Raw genomic sequence first — 22,417 nt, forward strand, 5'->3', positions numbered from 1 at the left:
AGTTCATTTTGTGTCTGACCAGAACTGTGATGACCTAGTGAGAGTGGAGCTCTTGTTTCTCAGTATCATACTGCAATAAAAGAAAAATTATATGCAAATTGTCTCATATGAAGTCACTTCAGAGATCAGAAGAGAACAAACATGTAATTTCCTATTCTAGGAACATACATATGAATCTTTGCTTAAAAAAAAAGGGTGGTTCAGCATGTGTAAAGTTTTAAAAATAAACATTCCTACCTTCAGTGGTCATTTTAACTTCCTCTCTCCTTTTCTCTAAATCTCAAAAGCTTTGTGACTTTAAAGATGATCAGACATGTTTTTCTGTTGTAAGTTAAAAGTGAAAGAAATGGATTCAAAGGTTCTTTGGTCAATAATAATTCAAGAGAAGAACAATGTCTGAGCCACTGACCTTTGATTTACAGTTTGAATTTAACTAGCTTTACCTACTGCTGAGAGACTGACTGGTGTTTTCTGCCAGAGGCACATTCATTTATTACACCTAGGAGTCGCATTTAAATAATAAAAACCCAGAGGTGGATAATACAAGTGTACATTTCAATCCCAACCATGTAAAAAGTAGGCCTGACTCTGTTGCTCTATCACTTCCCATCTAGCCCTTGTGTAGAACTGAAAAAATATTTAGAATACACAGAATTGTGTAAGGAGGTCATTACAAGATAAGCAAACTAAAATTACTTTATGAGCACAAAAGTCTTCAGGAAGATAAAAAAAATTCTATAACCAAACCATAAGGAAGCAGGCACAGCTGTGTTCCTAATCTTCTTTTTACACTTACAGGTACTACAAACACTGATAGATTAAAAAAAAATACCTTTTCCAAATCCCCCAAAGATGCTTTGGTAATGTGCTCGGGAACTACTAAGTACTGGTTTACTTACCTCTTTTTGACTTGTTAAGACCTAGCTGGTAAGTGGTTGGAACATGAGGAGCTTCTCCCTCTGTACTTTGAACCTAAAGAAGAGTTTTAAGTAGTTAAAACTTAAGAATCTATGGCAAAGAAGAACACCTCTTAATAGTCATTTACTAAACAACCAACCTAAGAAGGTACCAATGCTTTATATATTTAAAAAGTGCATCCTATCTCAAAATCGCTATAATGTCCCACATCTCAATTTTACGATCTATTTTTCAGTTAACAACAAGATTGCAAGCTTATAGCTAGCAACGAAAAATAACTACATGTGTAAACTACTTCATTAAAAAGTTACCATTAAATGAAAAACAGATCCAAAATTAAAAGTTCTTCTCTAAATGTTAAACTTCAAAGTGTAAGGTCAATCCCAGGAGAAATACTGATACACTCACTGCAGCACACTGGCACACACTTGAAGCAATTACAAGTCTTGTATCTTGAAAAATGGCAATCATGCTCCCACTGCAAAATCTTATAAAAGTCCACAAATTTTCAGGTATCAAAAACCACTCATGTGGAAGACTGCTTTGTCCTGACACAAATGTTCTTTTAAGACATAACTTGGGAGTTGTAGGTAGAAAAGCAGGTTTCATTATAGGACTAAAATGTTGAAAGATCTTAGCCATAAATCCTCCCTGAAAATTATGCTCAAAAAGATACCAAACCCACAGAAGTTGTCCTTTTATGCTGTCTTTTTTTTCCTACCTAAACAACTACATAATTTAGGAATTTCCAGATTCTTTACTCATCACACTCACTCCCCAAATACTCTATCTATCCTAACATAACTAACCCTATACTAAGAGTAAATATTTGCGGGGGTATGCTACTAACGCCCCACTCTTTACCCTATAATGATTAGTACTTAAAATAATAAATAACATCCTAGTAAAGTGGGCAAACTAGCCAAACATTTGGGCTTTCAGCCTTGAACAAGCTGGAGAGCAAATAGCAAACAGGTTTTAGATTGAACCCTCGCAGTTTTGAGCTATGACTCCATTCTAGAGTAAGAAAGATTCCATAGGAGTAAAAGTGGAATAGCCAACATGAGAAAAAACTTCAAAGGTTAAAGATATTACCCAATTTAGAAATTGCTCTGATTTGTGATATCTTTGTTCTACATAGTTGAACATGAATCCAAGTTTATGTATCTTTTGAAAACTGAACGCGTACTGGTCATTTAAAACCATCACCTATAAATCATATATAAAATGGTTTCTACTATCTTTGTTTTTATTGAAAAATCATATTCTTCAAAGCAGCAGACATAAGTTCAAGAGGAAAACTATTGTTTTGTGTGCAAAGAAACAAAATGCATTTTCTCTTTGTAGTCAACAGGAGGTCTATTATTAGCCTCTATTCAGGACTAGCCTACTTCAAAGAGTTTTCTGTAAACCAAATATCAAACAGACCAAAAAAAGTATAACAGAAATCTAAATGTCTCTTTAATTTTATTCTAGGAATCTCAGCTTAAGCAAAAGATTATGATCTCTCATTTTTAAATGCAGAATTATCACATATTCTATTCTTTAGATTTATAAAATTAGTCACAAGGTAACATGACTTTAATGAATATGTATCCTCAGTATATTATCCTTCAAGATGCTGCTACTCCATGGACAATAAAAAAACAAAAAACACTCCCTGTCTCCCTCTACTACAAACTCCATAATTAACTGAAAGAAAAGAAGAACAGGACCCTTAAAAATGAGCTGACAGGATCATATTTTACTAATAAAGTTACTAAAGTTAGGATCCTTCCTCCCACTTACTCAGCAAAATCATCAATCACTTGCTGAAGACAGAAATAGACTTGCTAGTGTTAATGGTTGAATTTCATAGCTTATTAGGTTTCATTATTGACTACAGTTGTGCAGAGGAAAGCCGTCAAATTCAAGATGGGGTGCACCACAGAAAATTATAATGCAAACACAGAACTTAGATTTATGTGGCAGGATTTTTCCTATTCCATGGTTTCAAATCCTCAGTGGAATTCCGGTCATTTGCTACAAGTTGGTCTTTTATTAAATTAACTATAGCTAAATATTGATAACCGAATTGAGTGACGGATAATGGGTGTTCATTATACTATTTTCTCTAAACGCTGGGTAAGTTTGAAACTTTTCATAATAAAAATTACAAAAAAAAAAACCCAAAACAACCCAGTAAACCAAAATGATAAAATCACTTGGTCTCAGTGTTTTGGGATTTAAAGCTGTAGGACAACAGCTTTAGAATAATTCACACATTTGAGTTACTACATTTTAAAAATATTTTAATCAAACAAAGATTGTATCTTTTTGAATCAATGTCCTGCTACCACGCAGATACCTAGTTTGATTTTTCAACATCTGTCACATTTATCTTGACTAAGACATATCTTCTAGGCACAATACTATTGTACTATGTTTTATAGAGCAGTAACACCGTAGAATGTTCTAACTCAAATCACCCTTCCTCTAAGGTTTAAAGAGACCTATACAGCAGAAATCCAAAACTGGAACTTCAAAAATTACAATTCTGTCTAATTTTTAATGATACCTCAAAAAAATTCAAAGGAAAGCATTATTTTTCCAAAAAGGGGCATGGGATGACGTGAGTTCTTGTCCTATGTCTGACCCTATCAACCAGCCGGACCATAGTAAGCTTTACGGTGTACTCAAAAGGAGCAGGTTTGTACAAAGACTCAAATTCACGTCTCATTCTGAAAGGCCAACAGAACAACTTAACTACCTGTCAGGTATTTGACTGATTTGGGATTACTTTAAGTCAGGCCAGTAAATAGAATAAAAAGAATCCTGAAACTTAATGGCTAAAACTAAGTAATAAGGTATATTAGTTAAATCAACAATCAGTGTGAAGACAGGATTAGAAACATTTACTAAAACTTCAGTAGCTTAAAAAATTGTATATGCTGCCAATAATATCTTTATTTAAATGTTTATTTATAGAGTAAGAGACACAGGACAACCTATCTACAGAAACACACAGATAAAAGTTCTCCTTCCTCTAGCGTTTAAGCATGAGAAAATTTTCCTTTACGCCTAAAAGATGAACAATTGTTTACTGAGTAAAATCATTCTGCTTTAACTGTGAATCATTCATGCTACTAATTTATGGCTCTAGAGAGTTACCATGATGTATTTATTCAAAATAAATCATTTCAAGAAGAACACAAGAATTATCCAAGCAAGTCACTAAGAATCAGAAAACTCAAGAGTGGGGTTTTACAACTTTTAGATACACCAAAACAGTCTGCAAGATATTTTTTATATGGCAAACTGACTTTTAATTGAAAATAGTGTCTGGCCTTTTTTGCTTATCATAAGAGATAGTCACTTTCACTCTCCAAGGCCTAGGTCAGTCTTGTCATCTATTTAACTCTTTCTACATTTAAATAGTTCTCTCTGCTCCTGGTGACTGTCAGATCTTACCTTCTGCTTCAGAGGGACTAGGCAGCTTCATGCGCAGAGCCGCATCTGCAACATTTTCTCCTACCTAGTCACCCAAAGCAGTGGGCATTCAGTTAATCTGTTTAAAAACTGGCTTACTGACAGCGTGTGCGTGCTCTAGCTTATATTTATTTGCTATTTTTACAAAATGAAGAAAGTTCCCAATAGGAATCAAACCTCAAGGGAAAGGAGTGCAAAAGAAAAATAGTAATGACCTACTTTGAATGGGATCTAAAAGTCTGCTTTAATAAGATTGTTCTCTTCATTTGTCAGTATGATTCAACAAGCTTGGGAGAAGAGGAAATTAAAGAAACACATTATTTCCTTTCTTTATCCATTGTTCTACAAGCTTTCTTTAAAGTTCCCAAAGGGATTAAAAACACAATTCTAGGAGGTTTTTATCCATGTTTGAAATATGTCTGAAAAATAAGGATTATCCTTAAAATTCCCTGTTATTTACAATGTAGCTATGGTTGACCATATATTTTTTTGAAAACAAAAATCTTCCATTATCCTTAAGCCACCAATGCCTATAATTTTGTAGTTCAAAAAAATATTCACTTCAATGTTGTTACTTTCTTCACTAACTGCTTTTGCCAGCAGAGGGAGCAAAAAAAAAAAAAAGAAAAAAAAAAACCAAAACACCAGCCTATTATTAAATGTTCACTTGCTGCCAAAGTACATCTGTCTAGCACTTTATAAATGTTGTAAAGAACTTTCGTGTATGGCATCAGTAATTTAAAAAACAAAAACACAACTCTGGCTTAGAATTCAGGAATTCTAGAAATTAAAAAGCAAAATACGAGTGTCTCCTCATCTGAGTCACCAAATCAGGTCTGCAAGTATCTAACAAGTATCTGCACTCTATCCAATTGTCAGAAGAGGGGCCCTAAAGGAAGGCAAGAGGTTACACTTCAATTATGAATGCTAGGACAAGTTTAGACCAAAACAAAGCCAAAAAAAGAATCGAACAGTGAAATGGAACAAAACGGTTCTAATTAAAGTTGTCATTTTCTGAACTCATTATAATGAGAAATAAAGAAGCTTACAAAAAATGTAAAATATTTCAAAGGGCTGCTCTTGCTCCCTTTTTATTTCACTTTTTAGTCAGAATTAAAGTATTAAGAGGTGCATTCAAAGACCACAAAAAAAGGTGTATCAGCAATTGAAATTTTGCAATAAATGAAAAATCTTAACTGATGTGAGAGAGACACACTCACCTAAGAGGACATTTTATGGGCAGAATCAATTATCCTGTTTCCTAGTTCCCTAAAACAATGGCAAGTGATTCTAAAACAGCTGTGAGCTATTACTAAAACTATTCTGTAATAAATTTTAAAAAGAAAAATTGCACATTGTATAATTTATAGCCACAAATTGTTAGCAGTACATATGTGCCTGTTTCCTCATATGTAAAATAAGACCAGCACTGCTGGCCTCACACACTGAAGAGAGAAAAGTACTTCAAGGGCCTAGTACAGTGACTGCCACAAGGTAGGTGCTTGATAATGTTCAGTTTCCTGCCCCAAGGTATACAGCTCCAATGCATAAGTTATCCTCTGACTATTCAAAAGCAGTTTTAGGTGAACCTCATCAAAACAAATATTTTTACCTTGTCCAATTTGAAATTTATGTAAAATAGTAAGAATATCACTAGGTTAAAAAAAAAAGTAGCCAAACGCTGGTCTTCTGGGGTTGCAGAAATCCTTTCAGTGGCCTTTCAAACCTTCTTCCTCAAGATTCCCTATCCTCCCCTTCAGGAAATGTCTTCACGTTCATGTTCCCAGACCTACCCTCAAAGCCTTCTTCACACCTAACCTTCCACTGAGATACATTAAGAAAAGCTTGCCCAAAGGCACACAGCAATTCAGTGGCCCAAACAGAACTCAAACCTGTTTGATTTCAAAGCCTGTATTTTTAACTATTATGCAATATTGATCTGAGTTTGGATATATTCTCTCAGGGCTTTCTCAGAGAATCAAAATCTTAAATTGAGAGAGAAAAGGGGTTAAAGTTCAAGTATGAGCAATGGATTACAGAAGATCTAGAGGGGCCATTATCTTGACATCACATAGTCCTGGGACTTCTTGGTTTGTGAAACATAAAACAAAAAACCTGGAAAGTCAAAATCAGGATGACTTTTTTCTAGTATAAATCTATTCACCACCTTTCATTTTAAAAACATTTTTTGGCACTTTTTTCCCTAACTCACTGTTTAAAACAGTTCTCAGTAATTTTTTACCTACCTCTTCCATTTCAAAGGAGTCCTTCTGCTGTGCCATTATACTTCTTATGGATGGGATCGTCAACGGTGCACATGGCTCTTTTTCAGGTGTGGACAAAGGGACATTTTTCAGCTCCCTGCTATTTTCCAGCTCACTGTGGCTGGACATGTTGAAATCGCTATCTAAATGAGTTTTTATAATACCAGCTTCCTCACCTAGTTTATTCTCATGACTTTGAGTTTCTTTACTTTGTCCACTTTCAGCTTCTTGGTTAAAATTACTGTTTGCTTCATCAGAAAGTCTATCAATGTCAGCATTCTCCATAACAGCTGCTGAACTACCTGATACTTCTTCTTTAACTGTAGCCAACATAGAAGATGAATCTTTCTTCTTCACAATTTTTTGAGACTTTTGATCACTTTTATTGCCAATTTCTTCCATCACTGAAAGATTTAGAGTCTTTCCTTTGTCAACTGCTGGGGAAAGGGTACTACCTTCTCCTTTCTCTGTTTTATCAACACATAAATTTAGTTTTGATAGTGTTTTCATTAAACGATTTGCAGTGTTACTTCGGGTTAAAGGTGGAGGCGAGTCTGTCTCCTTGTTAGAGGTCACCGAGGACAGACTCCCAATTCTCTGCAGGGGAGTCCCAGAGACTTGGGAATATAAAGAAGAAAATGCATTGGCCACAGTAGTAAGCACTTCAATTTGACGAAAACGGCCTATAAAAGGAAAAAAACAATAATTATATATATTTATATTTATATGTGTATATACACACATATACACACACATATATTACTTAAACCATCACTACTGTTCAGAATTTCAATAACTGAACTACTTAAATCACAAAGATTATGAAACCAGATTTTTTTCCTATCTATCACTTAAAACTTCTCTACATTTACTGTGGAGAGGGAGAAAGATTTTTCACTCTTAAGCACTAGAATTTACATTTTAAAAAATCAAAAGGAAGGACAAAGCATAATGACAACACTGAATAAAACAGAAAGGACTAGCTATTGATCTATAGTTGTGACCCTGTTTTTAGGTCTTGAACTCTTCCAAATGTGAAGTATATGTAAGTATATATTTTATACCTAATGGGAGGGAGGTTGGATTTATAGATCTCTTAAAGCTAATCCAAGGACCACCTAGGGATCCCATTTTGGGGATTTCTGGTCAGCAGAGAAAAATAAGCAAGATTTAACTTGAAAAATCATCAAATTAGCCTTGCCATTGTAGATTTACATGAAAGCATCTGAAATTGACTGACTTCAACTAATAGTAACAAGGCCCCTCCTCTACTTCTTTCCTTTTGGAACAAAAGCAATTTGGCGATAAGTATAAGGGTCTACAAGTTACATTCTACGGATGTAACACTTAAGTATGTGGAGAATGGGGTGGGGGGGTGGGGGAATAGGTAAATTAACTTCTATAAATAGAATAATAAAAATTTATAATATGCAAAACAGCTGTTGTGTTAACCTCAATAATTAAATTGCCACTGCTATTTCTAGAAATTAATAAGGCTTTAAAAACAAGACCATCTTGCTGTAGATGCCATACTTTTAAAAATAATATGCTAACATTTAAAAACCTTACTTGTTAAAGCATAATTTGGATTTTCTACTTCCATCCGCTGCATTTGCGCACTCAAAAATACTTTAATATCTATTCCTCTGGCAAATGATGATGAATTAAAAAATCTGGAAGGAATTTTAGAAGCAATATCTGGTTCATCTCGTCCAAATCCAAGATTATAAAGGATTTCTTCAGGATCTTCCTCATAAAGTTCCAACAATTCTGAAACACTAAAAAGAAAAAAAAAAAAAAGAAACAGCAAGATGTAAGTTTATAATAGTACATATCACAATATAAATGAATTCATATTCCTGCTTTCCTGTGAAAAAGTCTTCTACAGCTTCTGCTGTTTAATCCATTATTTATTTCAGCATCTTTATACATTGGGTACCAAATGCAATAAATAACCCTTAAAAAGGGTCCATTCTCTCAAGCTGTTAGTTTTGGGAAAAAGAGCTAAGCCCTAAGAACATCCTCAGTAAGAAGCTCTGATTCCTCACCTTATTTTTTTTGTCATTTTAAAGAGATTTCCAGTAAAGCAGCTAAACAATCTGAGGACAGATAAGGGAGAATAAGGAGTAAACAGATTAGGAAAAAATGAAAAGGGAAAATGCACTAGGAAGTTGGTACAACTTTGGTACCAAGGGACATTCTGCAGAGCTTGAGTTTTTCTGCTCTTTGGCTGTCCTAGAAGAGGCAATATAGGTAACAACTGATCTCAGAAAAGTGAAGGAGGAGCTTACTTTCAACTTCTCTCTAACCACTTGCACTCAGGAAGTAGGAGGAGTAAAGTAATGAGAGTATGGGTTACACAAAGGTAAATTCTTGCTCTAATTCTATTGTGAATTGAACATTTATTAACCCTTATCTCTCATACCAGTGATAATCCAAGCTGAGACTCACCAGGGAAAATAGGAATGTTAGAAATAGAACTTGAGCAGAAGGAAATTTCAATTTGTTTCAGAGAAAATGTTCAAATTCCAAAACAATAATTTGGATAATAGTTTAAACTGGTTCATTATGCACACGTGTTTGCTTATTTTAATATATAGTTTAAAGATCTTTGGTTTTATATGAAGATAAATCTACACTTAAATATCAAGCTTTAAATTATAAAGGTTTATTCTGATTTTTATATCAGAGTAACTCAAGACCCTAGCAGAATGGAGAATTTGGGAAGTAGAAATTATTCCACTATGGATTTCCTCTTTCAAGCTGTTGATAGGACTCAAAATACTCATTAATGGATTCCAGCAGCATTTTTAACATATCTGTTAATTTTTATTTAATCTTAATTAAAAAAAAAAAAAGAAGACGCTTCTCTTCTCTCAGTTATGTTGACTCACAAAACACTGTGGATTCCTTTTGACTTCATACTACCAAGCCAAATCCAAGGCTGAAAAGGGTTAAGAGTAGGTCATCTACAACACAATGTAGTTGCAGTATAAATCCAGAATAAGTTACCTTGAGACTGTTCCACTACTTTTCCCGGATCCAGTGGAATTCATACTTCTCCCCTTCTGATGAAACTGTAGTCTTCTCTCTTTGGCCAAGATATTATTGCTATAAACAAAATTAGATTATATAAAACTTTATTTCCATAACTGTTCTTCATTTTTAGAAAGGAAAAAAACAAACAGCTACATACCAGTTTTCAATTTGAGCATCAGTTTCATGGAGGTGGTTGGCTAAAGGTAAAAAGAATATATGCAAAGCACAACTGTTAGTAGGACAATAACTACTATGATACAATCAACAAGAAAGCAAATTAACCACATTATTATAGCTAAATGCCTAATATGCCAGACTCTTGTCCTGGTTCATTAAATCTGCACCATTAAAGGTAATATACAGATAGATAAGAACAGACTCAGCAGCTTTTGGAGGGTGTTTTAGGTTTTGTTTGTTAGCAATGTAAAACTACCTCCACTGAACGTTTAATATAAAAAGATATATAAATAACCAATTAAATTTAACAGTTTGAAATAAGTAGAAGATACGTGGTATATGTACTTCTAATTACTAAATTTAAAAACTGTTAATAAAGAATACCTCAAAAGCAAAAACATGATTTAGCATTATTTAAGTGTGGCAATATCTATTCCTAACGTGGTTTTTTTAAGGCTGATAATTCACTCCAGTTACAACCAATTTTTCATGCACCTACTTTGAAAATTCCTACTCATTTCACATAAGTTTTCTTTTAAAAGTTGCCTTTCAAGTTTATCCTAGACTTACAAGTTCTAAACAAATAAATGTTGTTAAGTTTACAGTGGGTTAAATTTACTGCATTTAAATTTTATAGACAAACATAAAGAATGAAATTAATTAAAAACATCTTTTTCAGCACAACAGACTTTTTTCTTTTTTCATTTCTGATCTGCAGAGTCATGGCAATTTCTTATCAACCAGAAAGGTTGATGAATGAATGAAATGAAAATAATGAATGAATGAAAATAATCTTGAAACAATTTTCAGTAAAACAACATAATAGCTCCACTCTTCTCTGAGACTTCCTTTTTGGGTCTGGCTTCCAATAAAATCATTCACTATGGATAAACAGGCAGAGCACGGAGGATTTTTAGGGCAGTGAAAATACGCTATATGATAGCATAATGATGGATACGTGTCATTACACATTTGTCTAAACCCATAGAATGTATAAGACCAAGAGTAAACCCTAGCATACACTATGGACTTTGGGTAACTATGATGCCTTATCCTAGTTTCATCAATTGTAACAAATGTACTACTCTGGTGAGGGATGTTGACAATGGGGGAGGCTGTGCACGTGTGGGGCAGAAAGTATGTTGGAAATCTCTGTACCTTCCCCTCAATTTTTCTGTGAACAAAACTGCTCTAAAAAAATGAAGTTTTTAAAAAGAATTCTATATTGTGAAACTACTAAGGCAGATATCAAAAGTGCTATTTACAATAACAATAAAATGAATTTTAATAAGGGGTTAACAGTATGTTCAACTATCCTGATTGGGAAGCAGTAAGTTTGAGTTTATTTTATAGAGTTTAATCCTTAAAAGCATATTAACAGAAATAAAAAAACTAACATATACACATTCTAGAGTTTTCAATGTTAGAAGGCTCTAAATAAGTATTCTTATCATACAGATTGACTTCAAACTGCAAAAGACCAAGGATATTAAATTCAGTGGATAAATTCACTATTCATCAACTTACAATTCAAAAAGATTTAATAAAATCCTTAATTCTTTTTTTTAATAAAAAGCACACATTGGGACTTCCCTGGTGGCACAGTGGTTAAGAATCTGCCTGCCACTGTAGGCGACACGGGTTTGAGCCCTGGTCCAGGAAGATTCCACATGCCGTGAAGCAACTAAGCCTGTGTGCCACAACTACGGAGACTGTGCTCTAAAGCCTGTGAGCCACAACTACTGAGCCCGTGTGCACAACTACTGAAGCCGACGCGCCTAGAGCCTGTGCTCTGCAACAAGAGAAGCCACCGCGATGAGAAGCCCGCGCTCCGCAACGAAGGGTAGCCCCCCACTCGCTGCAACTAGAGAAAGCCCACGCACAGCAATGAAGACCCAACGCAGCCAAAAATAAATAAATTAATTAATTTTTTTAAAAAAGCACACATTAATAACCCAGCTATACAGTTACCAATAATTTTAAAATACCAGTAAAACAATAAAAAAATTCTTAATTTTATGTTGTGGAAAGCTTTATTATGAATCCACAGGAAAAGATTATATAATCTGTGAAAATTTAAACATTGCACAATACACTTAAAATCCTAACGCAGCCTTGAACAGACATCAGCATAATGCTTTCTAATTAACTTCTCGTAACTCTATTTTGTCTTTGTCCTTTAGTCTTCTAAAAATCTGGAAAAAGAGGAAGCGGGAAAGACAGGAGACACTTGAATGCAAAGAGAAAGACAAGCTGCAGCTGTTAAGTCTGACATAAGGCTACCTCACACTAAAATAAGCTTCACTTTAGTTTTCTCACGTATAAATATTTAAGTTTCCTTCCTTTCGAGAGACAATTCTTCCCTCAGTTATATGACAATTGTTTGCCCCCAAATAGTTCCTGTAAGCTACAGAGTCCAAGGAAGACCTTTGGACATTGCACAATGGTTTTCCAGAGCCATTCCTACAGGTCTCCTATAGGCTCTTACTAGATTATTAACACATAAAAGGTTCTGTAAAATGTGTCTGAGCCACTTTCAAGAACTTTAAATTTAGCTTTGAGGATCATAAACATGAAAACACATGACTTTCTCTCTCTCTCTTTTATTTTTTTTAATTTTAAAACTATATGAAGGTACAGTTCTTCCAAACATACCTTCAGCTCCCAAGGACAAATCATCCTCAAAACTTCCTCCATTTCTCACAAGCACACCTGAAAGAAACATTAGAAGATTCATGCTGGTATTCTGTTCTTTCTGACCCCCACAGAAAATCACTGTTTTAATTAAAACAAACTGACCAAGCAAAATATAAGACACAGTAAAGCATTTCAGACCTGAATGTACTCACAGGTTATTCTGATTATATAATTTCAGGAAGGAAATATAAGTTTTCACTTTATCGTAAAGGAAACCATGATTTGCAGCCAGGTAAAGTTATTAGAAGCCCCAATCTACAGGCTACTTTATACTTAATAAGCCTCTAAGATGTTCAGTTAGATAATGTATCTTACCCAACAGTTTCATGGGAAACCAGATCCCAGCACAATCATTCCTTTTACCCCCTTATATTAAGTCAGGAGCTCAAGCTAGATTTTCCTGATACTATAAATGTTTTTCATATGCCTTGCCACTACCTGCACATTCTTGTTGTACTTTGAACTTCAGAATTTTGCCTTGCACAGGTGTGGCAATCTCAGTTAATGTAAGCAAAGAAATGCTACACTAAATGCTACACTAAAGCTCACCTGATTCACTCAACATATATTTTCCCTATGTTTACATATCATATTTATGTATTTAATTAGTCTTTATAATATCTAATTGGACAATAAAAAGAAACGAGTTTCATATTGTGGAAAGGTTTGGTAATTTGTTTAAACTCATCACTGTTTTATGGTTCATGACAAGGTTTCTCCCTTTAGGCTTTTATCTTAAAACACCATACTTTATAAACATGAACATCACTTTTATAATTTATACACACACACACTCTTTCACTCAGAGGACATATAAAGTAGGACCCTCATAAAGAACAGATTTAGAAAGGCAACTTTCTCTTACCCTTGAGTGTACTACTGCTTTGCTCATCCAGTGAGGCTCCCAAAGGGGTACTGAAACCACACAAACATATAAACCTTAGTCTTGAAAAGCTGTCTGGAAAGCTGTCACTGCACAGCCTTACACTTTAAAGGGTTATAGCTAAGCAAGCTTCTAATCACAGTTGAATTTTCCTCCCAAATGCACATGGAATGCAAGTGAATTACATAAGTAATATCCTACTAAGCAAATACCTATCATCAAGTCAGATCACCAGGAATGATCTAATCACACGTCTGATCTGCCAGCAATTAAGAGCAAGAATGGCAATTACAAATGATATGAATTGCCATTTTCTTTACAAAAACAGAAAAAGAAAAGAGAATGACAACAGGCCTTAAGAAAATGTCTGCTCCCCTCAATCCCTTCCCTAGAAACAGGAAAGAGAATTAAGAAAAAACAAATCTTTATCTCAATAAAATTAAAAAGTCAGAGTATAGTTAGAAATAAGGCTCAACAGTTTTCTCAAATCCCATCAAGCATTTTAGAGCACCACTCAATGCCTCCCTTACCCCAACTATTATCTTTTCTGATACAATGGAGAAGTTTGGAATTTTAGGCTTTTAAACTAAAAAAAATACATGTATTCTTCATTTAACTCTGAAAAGAAAATTACTAAAAAGTTGGCTTGAGAATCAACCCTAAGAACTAGCCATTACTAAAATTCTTTCACATTCTTGTTGTTCAAACACAGATAACTTAGAAATCTTTTTAATGCAAAATGTTTTTCATTTCTTTCTCAAAACTAAGTTAAGAAAGAAACAGGTTGTTTCATTATGAAAGTTCTACTTTGTGTTATAAGCCTTTCGTCAGCAACAATTTATACCTGTTATAAATTCACATCAGAAATGGGATCAATCATAAAAATATCAGTTTCAAAGAAATATTACTGAAATGCCACTTAAATGTTAAATGTTAAAACAAATATACAAGCAATGGCAGTTCTTTAAAAGTGCTTTTGAAATGAAAAAGAATAAGCCATGACCATAAAGATAATAAAACCTTTAAGTTTTTGCATATATTTTAATAAAACTATACTTTATGCCCTCAAAAAAGTCATTCCTCTTCCCTGGCGGTTACTTTCGTAGGACAAAACATTGCATTACTCCTTCTGTAAATGTCTCAACTGGCCTGGGCACCAACAGAAAATGGCAAATGAGCAGAATATAACTGGCATTCTCCTTCAAAAACAAGTCTCTCACTCTTATAATTGCCCTCTTAAAAATCTTATCAAAAACTCTATCCCTTCTTAGATGCTACTTATTCAAGCAATTTGTTTCAGCTTAGCCACAAAAAAAAAAAAAAAAATTACCAAAATAAAGACTCCCTTTAAGGAAAAACAACATGGTATCTTTATTCAGGATATGGAAAGCAATAAGAAAACAAAGAATATTTGAGAACTTATCGGGGGGTTGGGGGCGGATGCTGTCTTCAGATCATCTGTACATAATATACAAAGTAGACAGATGCCTGACTCTGGGAAGGAGCCTAAATTGTTATAGAAAAAAAAAAAAAACTTGCATATATCCTAGCAGTCAAATCTGTGATAATAAAGCTAACAATAAAAGACTTTGTTCTAGCTCTCCAGAGTACAAATGAATGTCCCTTTCGTACAGAATAGGTGAAGCTGTAGGGAACAAGAAAGAAACCTATGTAGGAAATCCGCAACAGACTATAGAATCTGCCTACATAAATCAAGATTAGCAACAAAACTCCTGGAATTTTCAGAGATCTTGTGTCTTGGTGAATGTTAACATTTGCCCACTGCATTTATCTTAAAAGATGCACTTATTTACTGTCTACTTGATATAACTCTTATATAATCTTAACTCCCGTACACCATAAAATAAACATAACATGATTCTTCTCTTGCTCTTAAACATTTTTTTGTGCATCTTTAGAGAAAAGGTCCATATATTTCATCATATCTCAGAAGGGTCTATGACATCCTCAATAAAGGTTAAAGAGCTCTATAATAAAGAGTGTTCAGTAAGGCTCCAGGCAATTCTCCAAAACAGGATAGCAACAGAGTAATGGCCAATATTTTATGTCTTTAAGAAAGAAAAATAAACTGGCATATATAAGAATCATTTCTCTCTCCCCACCAGAAAAGACTTCTCAAACTCTGGTACTTGGACAAAAGATTAAGAAAAGCCCAAATTGAGATGGCAAAAAATTGTACAGAAGCAAACATCTTAACAAAAGTTAAAAAGCCAACATTCTTCATGTGAGATTTTATAAGTAGCAAATAAGTTGGAAAAAAATAATTAAAATATGAAATAAGTACATTTTACTGTAGTAAGATACGATTAATCTCCTCTGTACTTTATCAAACATTTCTGTACCAGCTACCAAAGCATGTAATTAAACAGATTTATGCAGCCTGAATGTCTTCAAAGCTCTATTTCCCTTCTGTGAATTCCAGGGCCATCTGACAAATTCATGTCCAAGAAGTAAGCTAGAACAAAGTAGTTAGCTAGTTTTAACAGTTCTCCAAACAGAATTAAGGCACCAACATAAAGTTAAAGCCCGGTTAGTGTAGTTAAGTAAATTACATTCATCTAAAACACATTTGAAAGGGAAATGACTCTTCTGCCAGATATACACATGTCAAAACAAAAGCAAAATAAAATACTGTGTGAAATGTGACAATCCTTTCAAATAGAAACAGGGCAAGCATAATAACATGGCATGATTATCTGTTTCAGGTTTCTGATCTCTGATGCTAACATCACGCACCGGAGCTGAAGTCCTAATAACTGTGAAGTCAACATGGTCACCAAATAATCGGCGGTCACAGCACTTCCATTTCTAATCGCTTAAAGGAGGAAGCTATCCGCCGGCTCACTTTCCGGTTTATGGCTTACGAGGTCCAAGGGACCCGCAAGGACGGCGGCCCGAGTCACTCCGCCCAGGCGTCCCATCAGCGCTGATCTTTCCCCGGGACGCGAGCGGCGCAACCGAGGACTCACCGGCAGTCCTTGAGCCATATCGCGATCTTCTCGTTGGGCACGTTTCCTGCGGGGCAGAGCGAGGGGACAGCTCGTTACCAACCCCAGGAGGACTCCTACCGTGGGGTCACCCTGGATACCCCCAGGTAGGAAAATCTACTGGGGGCAGAATGCAGCCTAAGCAACACGGCTTAGAGACCATCTGAAGGGAAATGATAGCACCTGGGTGTCTCGACGCTGGAGACGCCTTACCAAGCACGCACGTTTAAAGGTCGGAAGTGTCCCCTCTCCCCTCGGCCTCTCGAGCCCAGGACGATCTTCCAGAACTCACAGCAGTCGCCCAAAGCGCACGAGACTTTTCCCCGCCCGCCCGAACTTCCCTGAGCTCCCCGCCCGCCGCTGCCCCGCGGGGCGCACGGACCTCTCCCCGCGGCCGCCGGCAGCTTCGCTCCAGAGAGGTCTTCCTCGTCGTCCTCGTCCTCGTCCTGCGTCGTAGCTTCTGTGGACAGGTCCTCCGTCTCCGACGCCTGCCAGGAGCCGCGGCACTTGGCCCAGGCCTTCCTCCTGCGACTCGCCACTTGCCACTCCAGTTCCTCCTCCGCCTCCGCCGACGCCACCAGGGGCCGGTCCATGGCTGCACCGGGGGCTCCGCAACCCCAACCGGAGCCTGTGAGAGACAAGGCGGCGGCTGGGACCCCAGCCCCTGCGGTCAGCGCCCGGCCGGGCTGGGGGCCCCGGGGAGCTGGAGCAGGCGCGGGGGGAGGAGGAGGAGGAGGAGGGGACGGGAGGGAGGAAGGGAGGGAAGGAAGGGGAGGGAGGGGGCGGAGGGCCAGCGTTTCACATGAAGCCGGCCGGGCGCGGCGCGGGAGCGCGAGCGGCTCGAGCGAGCGCGGCTGGGAGCCGAGCGCCGGACGGCCCCAGTCCCGGCTCCCCGCCCCGCCCTCCCCTCGGCCCCCGCCCCGCCCCGCCCTCCCCTCGGCCCCCGCCCCTCCTCCCGCCTCAGCCTGACGCGCCAGGGGCCTGGCCGGCCGCCGCGCGTCAGCGCGCCCCTCCCTCAGCGGCGTTCCACGCCCCCTTCCGGCCGGGGGCGCGCGGGGCGGGGCGCGGCGAGCGCAGAGTGGGAAGGCCCGACCCCTGTCCCCCGGCCTCTGTCCCCTGCCACCCGCCCTCTGTCCCCTATCCCCGGTACCCCGCCGCGGCCGGCGGAGCAGGCGAAATTTGGTTCCTTGTTGGTTAGTAATCTTTGCTTATTAACTTCTCCTCTCACCCCAAAAACAGAAGGAATGTGGAAAGGCCAAGTTTCACTCAACGCCCTTCTTCACTGCGTCCAAACTGAGTGTCTGCTTGGGCTCGCTGGAAGTTATTCTTCGAGGAGTCCAAAGAATTCTGTCCAAGAAATGGTGGAGAAAGATGGGAGAAAGAGGCGCGTAATTGGTATTTCTTGTCAAAATATCAGAACTGGAAAAGACTAAGCTTCGTGGAGTGCTCCTTTCACGCTTAAGAAAGTTATTTATTGTGGTCGTGTTGTGTATGAAAGATTTAATTTGGAAATTCCACATTGAAATTAGACATAGAGAGGTGAAGGAAAATAGAGCAAGGAACAGCTGGGAAAAAGTAGAAATACTTGCTTGGATTTTGGTGCTACAAGATACATATGATGTAAAGGTTTAGAACATTTTAAAAATGAGTTTGAGCAGTCCCTTTTGTTATTTTTAAAATCTTATTAGCAGAAAGACTATAAAATCCTATTCAACATCATATCCAAGATCCAGACAAACTTCCCAGAACCATCATAATATCATTCTGGGCCTTATACTGTGAAATATGAGAGGGAGCTAGAACAGGGATACTGGTATCTCATTGCCTTGCCATTTCACTATTTTTTCTTTGAATCTTAAAAAATTTTTTCTTTGAATCTGAAAAGCTTTCCAGCCTTCAAGAGTCCTATAGCAAAATGCAGCTAACAGTTTAATGGTCCTTCAAAATAGGCCAGTGTCTAGCTGCCTGTAGGAAAGGTGAGCAGGAAAGCAAGTGAGGGAGGTACCTGGAGAGAAGGCACTGAAAGGGCTGGTCAGAAGCCACACAGAACAAAGTATACTGTCTTCAGTTTCATTCAGGGCCCTGATGGACCCCACCCTACCCAGTTCCATCATTTCCACATGCTGTTGCTAACTCTCTATCCTAGCCTCTCATTTCATTCCTGTTCTTTCTGTCCAATACCTTAATGATCTTCAAGATCCAGCTGATCCAGAACTTTTCCTGGACTACATCTTTCCACCACCTCTGGTCACATCTTTTCCACAATTCCCTGGTATATAACTGAATGTCTGTCTCATTTATTTTGGGACTGAACTGTGCAGTAAATAATATGACTGGCTTCTGAGGGTATGTTTGATTTCCTAGGCAGACTGTAAATGGAGACTAAAGAACGTTATTCTATATTCTTCTTGCACACCTTACACTTTTAGTACAGTGCTAATCCCACAAGGAACATTGAGTTCTCTTGAGGTAAATTTTCTATGCTTTACATTCTTCAGAATGGACTGGCAAATGGATAAAATATTTACTTGCTTTATGTTGTTTCTCTATGGCCTATTACCTTTTACATAGTTTTGTTGTTTAAATACTTTAAGACAATAAAGAATTTTTGAGAATAATGAACCACATTTTATATTTAAAAACCAAACCACCAAGTCAAATGATAAAGAAAGTGGGAAAAATTGCCAGCAGGTAACATTAGAACAGAGTACAGCAATTCTTGAATCACCAATAGCACAATCATATGTTTTCTTCTACATGATAATTTTAATGTAAAATGTTGAGGATACAGAACTAATAAAGAAGGAAATCCTTGAAACAGTAAGCTATTTTGAAAAGTAAGGGGTTTTAATTGTATTCTCAACTTTGAGATTTTAGAAAACTGCCCAAGGTATTTAATTTATTCAGAAATGAATGCCATACTACACCTGAGGAGAGTCTAGTTGTTTGCTTGCTTCTGCAAGGATTTTTTTTTCTAAACAAGTACTGTATTGTAGACCTACTGCCAATCAACGTTGCAGAAGTTCTACATAAAGAATAATGTCTGAGTTACTAAAGCCTACAAGGTGGAGGAAGAAATACATTTATGTTAGACGTGGATAATCCCATCCAGCATGATGTAGTGGGAACAGTAGGGTCTTTGGTGTCAGACTGAAGTTTGAAATCAGTTTCTGTCTCTTTCTAGTTGTATGGCCTAGGGTAAGACAGCTAATATCTCTGGATATCACATTCCTCATCTGTGAAGTTGCAATCATGATAACTACCTTCCCAAGGTGATGTGAGGATTATATGAAATAAAGTGGTTGCTCAGTATAGCTCTAGGCATTATTATATCGCAGCAGACAAAAATCAGTTAATTTTATATGGGGGGATTATTCTTATAGTAAATGGCATCTGTCTTCATGCTTATGCAGCTGAATTTTTTAAATGGCATAAATTCAGGCTAGGACAGAAAACAGACTAGTTAAATTAGGCAATTTTAAATGGTAAAAGCATATATCAAAAGTGAAACATTATGCTCAGTTTAATTAATTACTTATTTTTTGCTTTTCTAGGCCTTAACACATGCCTCCAAATTACAAAACAAGATTTACTACTAGGTAAGCGAAGGCATTTTGGTTCTAGTTAAGGTATTGTTTCTTTAGTCTTCACATAATTAAAAATTTTATTTTGTGCATCAAAATCTTAGTAATTAGTAATCTGATCAGAGAGTGGTATAGTGCTGCAGTTTAACAAATTGAAATATAAAATGCTACACTTTTTATTTAATCTGCCATTCTATTTACCTTACACCTCCCAGATCCCTTTTGTCTTAATAATAGAATTGCCTGGAGGAAAGAATTCTGTATAAAGTAAGTTTGGTAAACTCTGCATATTTTCACCTCCCCCAAGCCCATCCCAGTCGCAGTGAATGTTAAAGACTTGCGAAGTTTTCAAGATTTATTTTTTTAAAATAAAACTGTTTAACTTTGCTTAACCCAGCATTTCTAAAATTCATTTCGACATGTAATGTTTTGGGCCCCCTCAACATAACTGTTAAGATTTCCAGGGATACCAGTGGGATGATTTACAATAGGATAAAAGAGGATAAAAGGGAAATGTTAATGAATGAAAGTTTCTTCAAAAACTTTCAAAGGTTTATTTACAAATCATGTAATTGAACTATGAGGAAAGGTGGTTAGTCTGACTTAGACTGATTTTTTGATATATTTCTTTGTCATTATTAACCATTAAAATATTTCTGGTTATTGTGTATATTTTAAAGTAATAAAATTAAATATTTAAGGTCTATAAACCGATTACCTATACTTTTGGGTTTTTCCACATTAGCAAAAACTCTTATTATACTAGTTCATTGTCCTCATAAGTAAGCATTAACATAGCAAAACCATCTATTTTGATTTCCTTCATTCTCCCAGGTACACATCGGAAGAAGCAGGTGTTAATACCACTGGAACTTTGCCTTGCAAATTATTTACATAATCTGGGTAAGTTTATATACTTTCTGATTTTGTGCATGCTAAAACTTGTCGTTTATCATTCATTTCACCGTTCCCAGATCACAATTTCTTCAGTTTGCCACATAGTGCTAAATTTACCCTCTCCATGGTAAAACGTTGTTAGCCTGCTTGTTTTCTTTTCAGTGGCTCAATTCTCTGGTGTTTCTGAGCAACAGGTGAGAATGGCTCATCTATTCTTCATCAACAATGGGTGAAGCAAGATTATATAACAGAATAAGCTTTATTTGGTCTGTTTCATAAATTCATGAAACAACTCAAAGGAGGTTTTGAAATCCTTATAACTGGACATAGTAACACATGGGAAAGCCAAAATGTTTTTAATTCATCTGTGAAGCTTTAATGCTCATGTTTAGATCAGTCCTTTTCTTCATTTTCTTTTCAGTCCTGCCCTAAAATATTGTTTTTAAAGGTCTCTGATATTTTGAATCATAAAAGCTTTGGAAAAGGTATATTTATTGATATCAGATGCTCAATCTATGCCACTTGATATAAAACGTTTTTCTGCGGTACACAACAAAACAAGAGGGAGTCATTATTGCATTTTCGAGTTTTAACACTACTTTTATATGATCAATTTATTGATACACGTTTTTTTCCTAATTTAAGATTAATTTCTAGCTCTTATGTTGCCTATATGATTCTTCCTATTTGAAGGCATTTAGAACTGTAAAAAAATGATTTCATTATGCATATATTTGGCATTATATACTTACATGTAAATCTCCCCTTCCACATTTTATGAGGATCAGAAAAAAGGTTGGTAACTAGATGAACCACGTATCTATGTAATACGATGTATCTTTAAAAGCTTTAAAGGGTACAGACCTCATAAATGTTTTTTTAAAACACACCACACACACACACACACACACACACACACACACACACACACACACAATGTCTTTTTAAAAAGTAATTCTGATGTGTTCCTGAACCTGAATAAATATAAACTGCACTGGCCTATCCCACCACATTTCCCCTCTCTAATCTCCATTCTGCAGCCCCTTCATGCCCATCTCAGAACAAACACAATCTGCATTCAGTACAGGACCGTTTACAAGTTCAATGGAGTTATTTTGGGTGAGTCATTGAAAACACAGTACAAAACCTTTCCTCACTCACCAGAAATGCATTTTTAAAATAAAGCCAAAGTGAACAAGGCTTGGCAAGTTTGAGGGTGGACAAAATGGGGAGAAAGCAGGGTTTCTGCCAGATTCAGACAGGATTCTGCTAAACCATTTTTGACTATTCTTTACATTCAGCTCCACGAACTTTCCTTACCATCACTAACCAAAAAGTACAAGATTGAGCAGGTAGGCCGTCAAAACAAGGACACTCAATTTCCACCAGCACTGTATTGGTGGGCAGGGCCAGTAGATCCCTTAGAACTTAGTGACAGTTTTAAATCCCCCTTTGTGTCTCCCTTAATTCAGAAGCTATAAG

At 36.7% G+C, this 22,417-nt stretch overlaps 1 protein-coding gene and 1 long non-coding RNA gene across 8 annotated transcripts in view; one reads left to right on the top strand and one right to left on the bottom strand.

The window, feature by feature from the left end:
• Nucleotides 1-17,316, bottom strand: part of ITPRID2 (ITPR interacting domain containing 2) — a 40,220-nt gene extending 22,904 nt beyond the window's left edge. For 4 of the 5 annotated variants that reach the window (XM_070045942.1, XM_030850422.3, XM_030850431.3 and 1 more), the window contains exons 1-9: nucleotides 16,837-17,314; nucleotides 16,437-16,482; nucleotides 13,429-13,478; nucleotides 12,522-12,578; nucleotides 9,847-9,886; nucleotides 9,663-9,761; nucleotides 8,220-8,428; nucleotides 6,633-7,333; nucleotides 900-972 (exon numbers count right to left, since the gene is read on the bottom strand). In XM_070045942.1, the coding sequence (XP_069902043.1) occupies nucleotides 900-972; nucleotides 6,633-7,333; nucleotides 8,220-8,428; nucleotides 9,663-9,761; nucleotides 9,847-9,886; nucleotides 12,522-12,578; nucleotides 13,429-13,478; nucleotides 16,437-16,482; nucleotides 16,837-17,047 (1,486 nt within the window). In that variant the 5' untranslated portion in view covers nucleotides 17,048-17,314. Of the gene's footprint in view, nucleotides 1-899; nucleotides 973-6,632; nucleotides 7,334-8,219; nucleotides 8,429-9,662; nucleotides 9,762-9,846; nucleotides 9,887-12,521; nucleotides 12,579-13,428; nucleotides 13,479-16,436; nucleotides 16,483-16,836 lie in introns of all 5 variants that reach the window. The other variant, XM_030850457.3, reaches the window with a different exon arrangement.
• Nucleotides 17,317-17,562: 246 nt separating this feature from the next.
• Nucleotides 17,563-22,417, top strand: part of LOC115849335 (uncharacterized) — a 209,005-nt gene continuing 204,150 nt past the window's right edge. For all 3 annotated transcript variants that reach the window (XR_009564590.2, XR_009564588.2, XR_009564589.2), the window contains exons 1-3: nucleotides 17,563-17,838; nucleotides 20,009-20,053; nucleotides 20,873-20,941. This is a non-coding gene — a long non-coding RNA (uncharacterized lncRNA). The remainder of the gene's footprint in view (nucleotides 17,839-20,008; nucleotides 20,054-20,872; nucleotides 20,942-22,417) is intronic.

Source organism: Globicephala melas, chromosome 7, assembly GCF_963455315.2.
Source record: "Globicephala melas chromosome 7, mGloMel1.2, whole genome shotgun sequence".
NCBI lineage: Eukaryota > Metazoa > Chordata > Mammalia > Artiodactyla > Delphinidae > Globicephala > Globicephala melas.